Here is a 14,875-nt window from a genome sequence, read left to right on the forward strand (position 1 = left end):
GCACGATGCCATGACGATGCCCTGGTTCCGCTGGGTGACTAACAACAATAAATCAGGCAATGACAGCGTGCTGCTGTGTGAATGGAGGATGCAGGTTTATTTTATGATGCACATCCTGACATACGGATCAGATTGAGAAGCAAGGCTCAGTTGTGCGTAGCTGCCTCCTATGGGGATAATTGCTTTGCTCCACACAAGTTATGATTTCAAACTGAGTGAAGGGTTTTTTTGTTTGTTTTTTTACTGTGACTGGAATGCTACTTCTGCCATCAAGCCCTGTTCAGAGATTACTTTAATATGCTTGTTATGCTTACACTTAGACAAAAATGATATTTGTCTACATTCCCTACGAGTGTGGCTTTGCAAACAGACACAGTGACACATTGGTGTGTGTGCTGAACTGACAGGAGGTGTGGCCACCGACAGGAGCACCTGTGGGGAGCTGTGGATCTGGACGTCACGGCTGGAGACGTCCAGAACGTCATGGCTGGGGATGGCTGTCCTGCGGCGCGCCGTCCACAAGACATGCATGTCGGGCAGGATGCACACGCAGGGCCGACTGCACACGCTGACAGCAGATGTGGACATACAGTTGTATGCAAAAGTTTGGGCACCCCTGATAATTTTCATGATTTTCCTTTATAAATCATTGGTTGTCTGGATCAGAAATTTCAGTTAAATATATCATATAGCAGACGAACAGAAAGTGAAATGAAGTTTCTAGCATTTACAGAAAGTGTGCAATAATTATTTAAACAAAATTGGGCAGGTGCATAAATTTGGGCACCCTTGCCATTTTATTGATTTGAATACACTGAGCACTAATTATTGGAAAACAAAATATTTTTGTTAAGTTCAGTGACCCTTGACCTCCTTACACAGGTGAATCCAATCATGAGAAAGGGTATTTAAAGTGGCCATTTGCAAATGTTTCCCCTCTTTGCATCTCTTTGAATGAGTGGCAACATGGGAGCCTCTAAACAACTGTCAAATGACCTGAAAACAAAGATTGTTCAACATCATGGTTTAGGAGAAGGATACAAACCACTGTGAGGAACATAGTGAGGAAATGGAAGCCCGCAGGCACAGTCCTAGTTAAGGCCCGAAGTGGCAGGCCAAGAAAAATCTCTAAATCTCTAAAGACCTACAACATGATCTTGCTACAGATAGTGTCTCTGTACATCGTACAATTATACAGCGCACTTTGCACAAGGAGATGCTGTAATGCAGAGGAAGCCTTTTCTGCGTACATGCCACAAACAGAGTTGCTTGATGTATGCTAAAGCACATTTGGACAAGCCAGCTTCATTTTGGAATAAGGTGCTGTGGACTGATGGAACTAAAAATGAGCTATGTGGACATAACAAGGGGTGGTATAAATGGCTGAAAAAGAACACAGCATTCCAAGAAATACACTTGCTACCTACAGTAAAATTTGGAGGTGGTTCCATCATGCTGTGGGGCTGTGTGGCCAGTGCAGGTACTGGGAATCTTGTTAAAGTTGAGGGTCACATGGATTCCAGTAAATATCAGCAGATTCTTGAGAACAATGTTCATGAATAAGTGACAAAGTTGGAGTTGTGCCGGGGCTGGATCTTTCAACAAAACAACGACCCTTAACACTGCTCAAAATCTACTAAGGCATTCATGAAGAGGAACAAGTACCGTGTTCTGGAATGGCCATCTCAGTCCCCAGACCTGAATATTATTGAAAATCTGTGGTGTGATTTTAAGCGGGCTGTCCATGCTCGGAAACTAACAAACCTGAGATGTTTTGTAAAGAAGAATGGACCAAAATACCTTCAACCAGAATCCAGACTCTCATTGGAAGCTATAGGAAGCATTTTTATAGGCTGTTATGTCTGCAAAAGGAGGATCTACTAAATATTGATGTATTTTTTTCTGTTGGGGTGCCCAAATTTATGCACCTGTCTTTTTTAAAGAATTATTGCACACTTTCTGTAAATCCTACAAACTTCATTTCACTTCTCAAATATCGCTATGTGATATTTTTAACTGAAATTGTTGATCCAAACAACCAATGATTTATAAAGGGAAATCATCAGGGGTGCACAAACTTTTGCATACAACTGTAAGAGCACACTGCTCTCATATCATTTCATGACTGTACATCTGTGACCATGGGTCATCTACAGAGGAACAGACGGATCATATTTGTATGCCTGCTTGATAAGAGGGATTCCGTACAACAGTGGTAAAGTTTCTGACTGGAAATCAGAGCTTTTAGAAAGTGCGGGTTTGATTCTGGTGGGTGACATGTAATTTTTTTTTTAATTTTCACAGCTATTGTGAAGAGTTGGTGTGGTCCAGTGTGCACGGTATTTTTTCATTTTTATTTATTGTTTCTTCACAGCAGCTGCATGATGTTGTTACACATTGCGCAGCTGCTGGCACTGTGTTCCCGTGTGCATGAACCATTGCACCGGGATTGTGCACATCTGCCCCTTGGAGCAATGTTTGCGTTGTTCTGTCATACGAGCTGTTACAACGTGAGTCGCCCTGAGTTGTACATATTCACAGTATGTATGAAGGGCCCCTTAGATAGGTGTGTCCACAACGCAAATACACTCTTCTTCTAGTACACACAACAAAACTCAATTTAAAAAAAGCAATAAAATGAAATAAATGTACATACTCATGGAAAAAATACAAAATTTCACCTGACATCTGAACTGCTTCTCCTCAGGGAGCTTCAGTGGCTGCTCTGCGCTTGAAGAATTTGACGTTACACACAGATTCATTAAGTCACTGGAAAATCTCTCACTGGAGTCCACAGTTGAGATAGGAGGGCCCCGGGCTTAAGTACACCCTGGTTCTTAAAGGCTATGATTGCTTTATTTCATGTTATGGCCAAAAACACACCCATAATTAATTAAGTGACTAAATACAATCCCTTTATGCCCTGCACCTTACTTTGTTATCAGATTACTGTACAGCAAAACAGTTTTGGACATGACCCAAATGCACAAGCACTATGGGCTTTAGAACCTGTGCCAGAGATTGTCAAAATAAGGCCCCTCGAGTCATGTTCTGGCCTTCATTCATGAATTATTCATGTTTGCATTGAAGTGTCCTTTCAGAGCTTTTGACAAACCTGGTAGAAAAACACTTTAGACAAAGAAAAAAAATGATGATAGTAATAATGAAGAGAAGAATGACAGTGAAATAACAGTTCACTCAGATGGTGGAGAGGTCAGTGTGTAAGAGAGTTATTGAGAAGATCTAATGGCCTGTGGGTAGAAGCTGTTTGCCAGCTTAGTAGTCCTGGAATTTAGACTCCTGTAGCATCTGCCTGATGGTAGGAGTGTGAAGAGTGAGTGCTGGGGGTGTGTACTATCCTTGATGAGGTTTTGTGTCCTATGTCGGCCTCTGGTTTGGTAAATGTCCTGCAGTGAGGGGAAGGCTGCCTCAGAGATGTTCTGTGAGGTCTTAATGACAAGCTGGAGAGCTTTCCTGTCTTGGACTGTACAATTACCACACCATATTGTGATGGCAGTGGTGAGGACACTCAATTGTACACCTGTAGAAGTTGCTGAGAATTTTGGCTTGCATACCAAATTTTCTCAGTCTTCTCAGAAAGTACAGTCTCTGTTGCAACTTCTTGATGATCTGTCAGGTGTTGTTTGACCACATTGCACCCATTTTGGCATCTCTTCACTGGCTTCCTGTCACTGTGAGATCAGATTTTAAGGTTCTGCTACTAATCTATAAAATTGTTCACAGACTGGCACCTCCCTACCTAGCTGACCTAATTAAACCCTACGTACCAGCCCAGGCTCTGCGTTCTCAGGGTGCAGGACTACTTTGTGTCCGTAGGATGAATAAAAAGTCTGCAGGTCACAGCACTGTCTCTTATCATGCCCCTGTTCTATGGAATGCTCTCCCTGCATCAATAAAACAGATTCTGGAGAGACTTTCAAGTCCAGACTTAAGACACACTTATGTTCCCTTTTGTATGGCTGGCATAATGGCATCGTATCTTACTATGCTTTTTACTCTTTTAATTCATTTTATTAGGAAACAGAGTGGGCCGCGGCCTCAACTTTATCTAAAGTCTGGGTCCTTTAGTGAAGCTTAGGGTTAGTGGCCAGCGATCACCTTAGTATTTCTTTTGCTTTTCTTGTTGCTTAATGCAGACAAATTATACTGTATTTGTTGGGTTTCTGATGCCTGATTCAGTTTTTTTTTTTTCTCTTTGAGGTGCAGCTCCATCCAGAGATGGGCGTGGTGTCTGTTTCTGAAATCCTGTCCTGTGCACCGGCAACATTTCCTGTATATTTGTTTTGTGAATTGAGTCTGGTCTGCTTGAGGTTTCTTCCTCAGAGGGAGTTTTTCCTTACCTCTGTCACCTGTGTGTTTGTTCTGGGGGTTGGTAAGGTTAGAGCTTACTTGTGTGAAGCACCTTGAGGCAACTTTCTTGTGATTTGGTGCTATAGAAATGAAAATAAATCAAAACTGAATTGAAATCACTAATGTGAGTGCTGAGGAATTTGAAGGTTTTCACCGTCTCCACCTCTGTCTCATCAGTGTATAGTGGTGTGTGCAGCTCCCCACTCCTCCTTGTATCAATAACCATCTTTTTGGTCTTGTCTGCATTGAGGTAAAGATTATTGTCACGACACCAGGCTACCAGTTGTGCCACCTCTCTTCTGTGTGCTGTCTCAGCCCCACCAGTGATTAGACCGATGACTGTAGTGTCACCCACAAGTTTAAAGATACTGGTGTTGTTCTGGGAGGCTACACATTCATACATGAAGAGTGTATGAATGAAGAGGGCTCAGCACACAACCTTGGGGTGTCCCCATGCTCACAGTTCTTATGCTGGATGTGCGGTTGTAAACTTTAACTGACTGGGGTCTGCGTGCTCCAATCTGCACAAGTCACACTACAGATAAAAGTCTGCATAGTATTGTTACCCGAGGCCAAAATATGGCCTTCAGTTATTGCAAAGGCTTTGCATCTGTCTGTCTGTCCGTCCGTCTGTCTGTGCTCAGCATAATGCCATTCCTGTTACTGCCAGGGTCTTCAATTTTACAGGGAGCATTCTTGGGACACAGCCCTTGGATCAAGTTCAAAGATGGCTAACCTTGACCTATTTTAAGAGGTCAAAAGTTCACTTTGTTTCTTCACACTCTTTCATTGATTACATGCTCATACAGTCAAGGGAACTTTAGCATTGCATTCTATATTTAATTATTTATTTCTCTTCTTCTTTAAGTTAGACATTTTTGTGAACAAGCCAGATGTACAAGACTGGGAAAAAAATCATGGAATTTAAGTGCACAGCAAATCACATTGTTTTATCAGTTTCTTTGGTGTGAGTAATGCAAAAGATCAGTATGTGAAATCTGCAGTAGTTGTCTTAGCTGTGTTAAATTAACCTTTACCTTTGCCCTAATCATAACCAAAATACAATTAAAACAGTGTAAAAATCATTATTTCAGTTTACAGAAATAATAATTCAGCTCTTTCAAATAGCTGCAGCATTTAAGCTACAGTAATTGTGACTGGAAAAAATGATGTGACCAGAAAGCATGCTGGCTTTCATCCTGCTCTTATAATGCAGCTTTCACTGCTTTAATGTTGTATACAGTATTAAAAAAAAAAAAACATGTTATCATTAGTAGCTTTTGATATTTGAGTTACTGCTGCAGGGAAACTGAAAGCAGTTGAAATGTCAAATACCTACTGGGTACACAGAATGTGCAGGTGGATCTGCAAAAGAGAAAATGACAGTGACGTACATATTATCAAACACAGATTCTCTGGTGACATGCATATTTTAGACAGTGGATTTGGCATTTCTCAGCAGCTAACAGCAACCTTTCCTGCCAGTTTACTGATGCCAAACATCTCTGACACGAGAAAGGGTTGTAACTTTTTTTTCTCATTCCATTTCCATAGAGGTATTATTTGAATAGGCATGTTAAGAAACATTGTCAAATGTTGCATACAGATTGCACGTCTGAAATGACTGTGGAAAGCTAAAAAAAAAACAAAAACAAAAAAAAAATCTCTGACCTCCAATGCCTCAATACTTTGGCCAAAAAGTAAGAAATTCGTTCTTGCAAAGTTCTAAAAATCTATACAGTGATGAGATATGAGAGCTCTTTCATCTTTTGAGCCAATCAACTTAATCCTTCTGAATTTAAATTTGTCCCATTAGATACTGATCTTTTTTGCTTCAATTTAGCCAAACTGACCAGTGCTTTAGTCGAGACCCAAACCCTCAAGGCCCAGCTACATGGCTTAAAACCTTCAGACCAAGACTCAAATAAAGGGATAAAAAGAATGAAGGCCATACAATAATGGAAGTACATACAAAAAAAACAAAAACAAATGTGGACTGTTAAGTCCAAAACATGGTAAATTATGAAAGTAAGCTAAAGAACAGTATTTGTTTCCAGGAACATTGTATTCTGTATTGTACAGGCTATTAAAGTACCTAAATTGCATTTAAGAATAGCAAAATTCCATATTTTGGAAATGCCTTCTTTGTGATGACATCCAAGGTTAAGTCCAAGGCATCCAACTTTCAGGCCAATGTTAAGGCCAAGACATCCAAGGTTAATGCCAAGGTATCCAAGGCTAAGGCCCAGGTATCCAACACCAAGGCATCCAAGGCCAATGCATCTATGGCTAAGGTCAAGGCCAAGGCATCCAAGGCTAAGACCAAAGCCAAGGTATCCAAGGCCAAGCCATCTATGGCTAAGGTCAAGGTCAAAACATTCAAGGCTAAGACCAAAGTCAAGACAATGTCAGTCCCAATGCCAAGGCATCCAAGGCTAAGACCAAAGTCAAGTCAGATGTCAGTCCCAATGCCAAGGCATCCAAGGCTAAGACCAAAGCCAAGGCATCCAAGGCCAAGGTATCCAAGGCCAAGGCATCCAAGGCCAAGGTATCCAAGGCCAAGACATCTATGGCTAAGTTCGAGGCCAAGGCATCCAAGGCTAAGACCATAGTCAAGGAGGCATCCAACGCCAAAGCATCTAAGGATAAGACCAAAGTATTCAAGGCCAGTGCCTGAAAAAGATGGGCTTTAGGGTGCCTTAAGGCCAAGGCTGGTTGTCAATTTATTGCAATAGCTAAACTGACAACAGCATTCTATTCTACAAACATTGTTGTGTATGTACATCCAAAAACAAATACATAAAACAGCTCATCCTTATTTATCTTATCAGCAGGTAGAGGAACATGCGATCCCGCAGCAACAGTCTGGAGGATTCAACCAAGTCCAAGCCATTGCATCAGCAGGAGGACACATGTAAACGAACCACAGAGCAGGAGCATCCCTCAGGAAGGGTGGCTTGTAGGAGCCGACGCTGCGAGCAACCATATGAGACCGGCACCATTCAGAGGAACCAAAAGATGACCAAGAATAGCACTTGTGCTGGTGGGAGTGGCAGCGCCAGTGGTGCTGCGAAGAGCAGTCGGCAGGAGAAAGGCAGGGACCTTTCCAGAGATGACCTGGTCTTCCTGCTTAGCTTGCTGGAAGGAGAGTTGCAGGTATACATAGTGTACATGCAGGGATGATTAAGCAATCTTGGATTAAAGCTCTGGGAACATTTAATCACTACCTCACCAGCACTGGCCCTATTCAGACACATACTGTAGTCAGTAGCTGTGGTCACATGTTAATTGGCAGCTAGCAGCTGAAGGTACTCTGTGTCAGTCCTGCACTGAAGCAGGAACTGTACTGTGCAGGACTGTACTTGTGTAGCAGGAACTGTTGGGTTTTTCACAAAAGACACAGAGGACTGAGAGAGACAAAGAGACATCCTCAAAGTAAGCAAGCAAGAGGCAGATTTTAGACATTTTAGATTTTTATTTGATTCATCCAGTGTAAATATTTATATCATGTTTGAGAGCTACAAATGAGTTTATTGAAATGATATGTTAAAACATCTGTTCAAGAGAAGACACTGTAAATAGCAGTGGCAAAGAAGACAGAACTGACAAGACGTATCTAGAAACATTTTGGGCCTGAGCTCGGTGCAAAGAAGGGTACAGCGTGATTGAAATGTCAGTCCAAGTTTCCACCCAACACAAATGTGGGTTTCACCCCTTGTGCCCATGTTCTCTAAATACCAAACATACATCTGAACACATATGGGTACATTAGTCTAAAAATCAGGTGTGGTCAGGTGACTGCAGGCAGGGGCGTCAGACTGGGGGGTAAGCATGGGGGGGCACAAAAAACTGGCATTAAATACATTTTGTACTGCATGTTATTAATGTCCATACAATTCATGTGGTAAAAGAATATAATTAGAATTAATATAAATGTTGCAAAACATAATTCTGCTCTAACAATAATACTGAAAGATCTCTGAGGGCCCTTCCCACCCCTACACAGTTGTACAATGGTTTAGTCCAGGCGCAGAGGCGACACTCTGCCCCACACACACACATCCCAAAAGGAATCTGACAGAAAAAGGAGGTGTTTAGTAGTGCTGAAACAACGGATCGATTTAATCGATTATTAAAATAGTTGTCAACTAATTTAGTCATCGATTAGTTAGATAATTTTGTTTTACCGGAAATGTTTTGTTTCTTCCATATACAGTAAATCAACCGTATCTGCAGCACAGCTTTGCTTTGAACCTTGAACCAATCAAAGCAGTGATTCGCAGATCGAAGCAGTGCTTCAATATGCTGCTTTGTTAATTCACTGTTTTATTTCGCTTTATCTTAATTTTTCGCCACTAAAACCCCAAAAGCATATGTCTGTGAATAATATTTACCTTTTTATGTTAATCTGACCTGTTATGGTCTTCTGAAACAGTTGATAGATGTATTTTATAACTTTAAAACAGGACCGATGCTAACACGTTAGCATGTCTACTGCATTTTCAATGTTAAAGTTAGCATTAAGCTGTTGCAGCTGTCAGCTCATTTGTGTGCATTTGTTTTCTGTATAATAATTCGTGGCTCAGTGTTTGTTGTCGTAAAAGAGTCAAATGTATTACAAATTGTAATATTTTTTAATTTCTTTTTTATTTATATATTAGTAATAATAGCAACAACAATAATAGTAATAATAACCAGTACTGCTACAATGCAATTTTAGAGAAAGAAACAAAAAGAACCTGATTAATCACAACAGAAAAGATAAATCCAACTAACAATGAACATAAATAAATAAATATAGAAATAAATAACTGTTTCCTGTGAACACCTAGTGACTCTTAAACCTCCACTTCATCCCTGTTTTATTTAAGTTTAATGACAATTTGTTTCGGTCAAACCACATCTAAGCTGTGTTTTTACACAAGAAAAAATAAGATGCAGTTAACTGCAAATTTGTGTCTTTTTTCATGAAAATATGTTTTTAAAGATCACATATTCGACTTTAGTCAGGCCTTTAAAATAGTTTTGTGGACTCTTGCTGTAATATGTTGTCAGTGGTTGAGATAGTTGCTGTAGGCATCTAAAAATGCTCATAATTGGGTGAAACCTGATAGAAATCTCTTTGTGGTGTGTCGGTGATGTATATGTGCAAAATAAAACAAAACACTACTCCAGGTATGTTTTTGACGAGAATATAACATAACTTTGTTACAAGGTCAAACGTTGATGTTGCGTGATAAAGGCCTTTTAATAACTCAAAGAAATGATGGCAAAACTCACATGTAAGTAAAAAACAAACAAAAACAAAACGATTAATCGAAAAAATAATCCACCGATGAACTGATTAGTAAAATAATAGTTAGTTGCAGCCCTAGTGTTTAGGCTGAAATAAAATATGTCTTTCCTAAAAAATCAAAGTCCGGATTTCAAAAAAGAAGAGAAAAAAGGACAGGGAAAGAAAACTAAATGAGGGAAAGCAGCTGCTAACCAAATTCTTTGAAAAGAGAGGTGAGCTTGAAAGGTATCTATATTGAGTTGGGGGGGTCTGGGGGATCAAACTGCACCATTTTCTATGGTGCAATTTGGTCCCCCAGACCCCCCCAACTTTAAAAAAGGGTTCTGACTCCCAGGTGTGATCTTAGGTATACATAATTTAGACCTGGTTTGACTACGCATTAGAAAGTTGGTGTTTGTGTTAATAAAAAAGAACATAACAGTGTGTGTGTGTGGGGGGGGGGGTCTTCAATATGGCTATTACCTAGGGTCCAGGATTTGGTGCTACGCCTCTGACTGCAGGTAGAACATAATCATGGGACATGAAGAGTGCAAGAGTCACACAGTCTCACACTGGATGGGGACGCATGACGCACATACCCTATGCACATAGCCAGATGCATTAATGCATCTCAGAAATGAAATGAAATTGTAATTAAAAATAAACAAAACTGAAAATAACTCTGGTCTCAGATGGTGGGGGGCAATTGAGCTTTCATGCAGGTCTGGACTTTAAACAGTTTGACCAAAAACATAGATTGCTGAAAATACACCTTCAATATGTGTAACAGCTTCTGCTTTGATTAAAAAACATACTCCAACATAAAGTGCATCCAGAAAATATGTTATGTTACAGCCTTATTCCAAAATGAAGTAAATTCATTCATGCAATAAATTCATCACAATTCTACTCACAACACCCCATAATGACATGAAAAGGCCCTTCTCTCCTCTATCGCTCAGTTTTGAAGGGCGACTAGCACTATGAAGAGTTGTGGTGGATCGGCACTTTTTCCATTTATGGATTATGGAGGCCACTGTGCTCATTGGGACCTTCAAAGCAGCAGAAATGTTTCTGTACCCTTCCCCAGATTTGTACCTCGAGACAATCCTGTCTCAGAGGTCTACAGACAATTTCTTTGACTTCATGCTTGGTTTGTGCTCTGACATGCACTGTCAACTGTGGGACCTTATATGTAGACAGCTGTGTGCCTTTCCAAATCATGTCCAGCCAACTGAATTCACCTCAGGTGTACTCCAATGAAGCTGTAGAAAGGATGATGGAAACAGGATGCACCTGAGCTCAGTTTTGAGCTTCATGGCAAAGGCTATGAATGCTTATGTACATGTGATTTCTTAGTTGTTGTTTTTATTTTTTTAATAAATTTGCAAAAATCTCAAAAAAATGTTTTTCACATTGTCATTATGGGGTATTGTGTGTTGAATCTTGTGGGGAAAAATTCATTTCATCCATTTTTGAAATAAGGCTGTAACATAACAAAATGTGGAAAAAGTGAATTGCCGTGAATATTTTCCGGATGCACGGTAAACAGAAAAGACAGCTCACTGAATCTGTGTCACAGTGCACAAACAGAAGACAAAACTGCATGCACGGCAGCAAATACCAGTTCACAACAGACTGAACAGTTCTTCATTTCAAAAGTACTGCAGACAACAGTCTTGGTATGTCCATTCATTCAGTAATTTATGAGGTTGTCGTACACTTGGCCAGCTGAAAGAGATGCACTGCAACTTGCAGAGCCATGCACAGTGGTCAGTGTACAATTTTCATACAGAGCAGATATAAGAGGTGTTAAAGCACATTGTAAATATACCATTGGGCTTATTAAAAGGAATGAAAATAGTATGTGTAAAGAATTATTAGCTAAGATCCTCTAATTTGGAATTTAAATCATTTTGTAAGTACTTAACAGATTTAGCATTTAGGGATACAGACAATAGCAGATATCAAAGTATTTGTTTTCAGAGGAAGAAGTGAGATGGTGAATTTGGACAAGAATAAATCATGTGGAGGAGATGGCATTTAGGAAGAACATCTTAAATATGCAGCCTCTTATTTCTTAGTCCTACTTAATCTTTGGGCCTCTTCACACATAGTGCGAATACAAGTATATACAATTCCAGGGCGACTCACAGCTTTAGAGCTTGTATGAGTGAACCACAAAACATTGCGCCGACGGGCAGGTGTGCATGATGCCAGTGCAACGGTTTGTGCATGCGGGAACACAGTGCCAGCAGCTGCGCAGCAGCAGTGAAGAAAAAAGAAAAAGTACATGCTGCGACGGTTCCGTGCATGCGGACACAGCAGCTTTTCAGAGCAGCTTTTCACAGCAGCTGCGCAATGTGTAACCACATCGTGCAGCTGCTGTGAAAAAAAAAAAAATTACATGCCACCCATGGGAATCGAACCCGTGCCTTCCAAAAGCTCTGAAACTTTACCACTGAGCTACCATCCTGCGAAAGCTGTGGGAAATTGCCTGATATCAGAAAGGACATGGAGGTATTTTAAAAAAATAAAACCATACACCATATAAAAACACAGCATTTATCAAGCGGGCAATACAAATATGATCTGTCTGTTCCTCTGTAGATGACACATGGTCACTGACATACAGTCATGAAATGACATGAATGAGAAGCAGTGTGTTGTGATCATGTCCAGTTGTCCCTGTGCATGTGTCCTGCGTGACACGCGTGTCTTGTGGAGGGTGCACCACAGGACTTACACCGCATCATGTGGAACAGAGCTCACTTGGGTGACATGACAGTCAGATCACCCGCTGCGTGTTATGATCTGACGGTCCATTTCAACTGGGGGGCAGCCTGTCCATGGGCTGCAGTGTGCGCGCACTCGCTCACTGCAGCCCATCGCCACAGCAATATATGTTTTTATTTATGTCCACATGATGACAGCAAGCAGACACACGTGTGTCACAGTGGGCAGTTGTTAGTCCATGTCCATCCAAACACAGTACGTGTTGTCCAGCTGGGATGTCCAGATTGACACATCTCCACAGCTGCTTCTGTCGGTGGCCACACCATCTGTCAGTTTAGCACACAGGCCAAAGCCACACTCGTTGTGTACTTAGACAAATTTCACGACAATGATTGCCTGCTGACTGTTGTCGTGTTAATAGTGCGAATGGCCACACATTTTCTAAGTGCCAAACGAGTGGTGTTAGATGTTCGTGTGTGTCACTGGGAATTTGACCGACACCTGCTGCAAGAGTGATCGATGAGCTTGCACAGTGCACACTCTGTCTTTCAGCCGCTGGTGTGCGCAAATAGTTGTAGCAACAGGTGTATATGATTTTACACATTTTGCACACGATTCCTGCTTCATGCACACTTCATGCACAAATCGACCAAATTTGCGCTATGTGTGAAGGGGCCCTTAACTAGGTTTTTAGTTCATGGTGCCCTTCCAGACTCTGTGCTGTTCTTGTTCCTATAATAAAAGATCAAGCCAGTAACGTCATGACTAAAGACAATTATCGTCCAATTGCACTGGCAAGTACTGTTATCAAAGTACTGGAGTGCATCGTTTTAGATAGGGGAATGAAGTTTCTGAGTCCTTTGGCATGTCTAACAGTATTAGACAGGGTCGAATTTTGTCCCCAGGTATATGGGTAAACTACATGAGGTATACTGATTACCTGGTATTACTTGCACTTTAGGTTGTTGGGTTTAACAAATTGTTTAAAGTATGTGACCTTTTCAGCAACCCAAAGAAAAGCGCCATTTTGTCCTAAAAAAGTTGTGGATTTACCAAAGTTTTACATGAATGGTGTTGCACTGGAAGAAGTGAGACTTGTTAAATAACTCAGGTACATATTCAAGAGCGCTTTAACGCTTTTTTTTATCTCGATATAGCCACACGATGAAGGCGGATGTATGCTCAAGATATGCTCATATCATCGGTTGTCCACTCAAACTCTGTAGCCTCATCAAGTTCTTCTATGATGGTATAATGAGCACAGTTCAGTACGACGGCTCCATGTCAGGCAGATTTGAAGTAAAACGCGGGGTCAAACAAGATTTTGTCCTTGCACCATCCCTCTTCAGAATCTTCTTTGCAGTGCTGCTCAGACATGCCTTCAGATCAGCCACTGTGGGAATTTACCTCCACTCTGTGCCTGACAGAATGCTTTTTAACATTTCTCACCTGAAGACCAAGACAAGAAAAGTGCTCATCGGGGTTATGCTCTTTCCAAATGATGCAGCCATCTTGGCACACTCCGAAGCAGATCTCCAGTCCTTCATTGACCATTTCACAGCTACATGCGACCTCTTCAGCCTCACTATCAGCCTGAAGAAAACTGAGGTGATTGTTCAGGGAATACCAAGGACTGAATCAAGGACTATCAACTAGGGGTGTTGAAAAACTAATTAATTCATGTCAGAATCATGATTCTCATCTTTAACAACTGACAATTGGGTAGCGCAGTCTTGTTTGAAGGTGGCCGCTAAAGGGGTAAAATATGACACATATGATGTCATTTCTCTACTCCCGGGAGAAAAACCACAGCATTTTCAATGGGTTTTTAGGCAAATTACATGCAAACAAAGTGAAAATGCAAATAAAAATTAACAATGCAGTGAAAAGTGAACGTGTTGCGGTTTGTTTATGACCCGAAGCACAAACATGTCAAAGGGAGTGGGAGATGTCGTAAGTCATAAGTGTTAGCCTACACAGCTAACCAGAGTAGCTACGTTCTCTTGCCTGCAAAACCGCCTCATCTTCTCTTCTCCACTCCGAAAATAAAACAGTACACCATTTGTCCGTGTGAAGTTATGCTGTGTATATATTGCACAACGGGAGCTGAGGTCCCCATAAGTGGTCAAATCCTGCGATATCATGCAGGGTTCAAACGAGACTGCGGTGCCCTATTGATTCAAAACTTAAAAAAAAAAATAATAATTTTTTTCAAATAACATTGTCTCCTTTTGAAGATTTAGTTTCTCCTCTCTGCCTTTAAGTGCACAGTTGCTGTCACACATCCTACTTGGTTTACAGAAAACAGTTTTTAGCAAGTTAGCTCAGCTCATTAGCATGGTGCAGCAACAAATTCAACCCTCTCGTCAATGTTAAAAGCAAATGATTGGATGCTCTTTTGATTGTGACATCCCAGGAAAGAAAAAGCTTCATATGATGTGTGCAAGTGTGACATGAAGGCTCTTGACATGGTTATAGAGAAAAAAGGGAAGC

At 40.9% G+C, this 14,875-nt stretch overlaps 1 protein-coding gene across 2 annotated transcripts in view; it reads left to right on the plus strand.

The window, feature by feature from the left end:
• filip1l (filamin A interacting protein 1-like) overlaps positions 1-14,875 on the plus strand; it is a 380,097-nt gene that overhangs the window by 123,801 nt on the left and 241,421 nt on the right. Inside the window, exon 2 of one of the 2 annotated variants that reach the window (XM_034174527.1) lies at positions 7,203-7,527. In XM_034174527.1, the coding sequence (XP_034030418.1) occupies positions 7,216-7,527 (312 nt within the window). In that variant the 5' untranslated portion in view covers positions 7,203-7,215. The remainder of the gene's footprint in view (positions 1-7,202; positions 7,528-14,875) is intronic. The other variant, XM_034174536.1, reaches the window with a different exon arrangement.

This window comes from Thalassophryne amazonica, chromosome 1, assembly GCF_902500255.1.
Source record: "Thalassophryne amazonica chromosome 1, fThaAma1.1, whole genome shotgun sequence".
Taxonomy (NCBI): Eukaryota; Metazoa; Chordata; class Actinopteri; order Batrachoidiformes; family Batrachoididae; genus Thalassophryne; species Thalassophryne amazonica.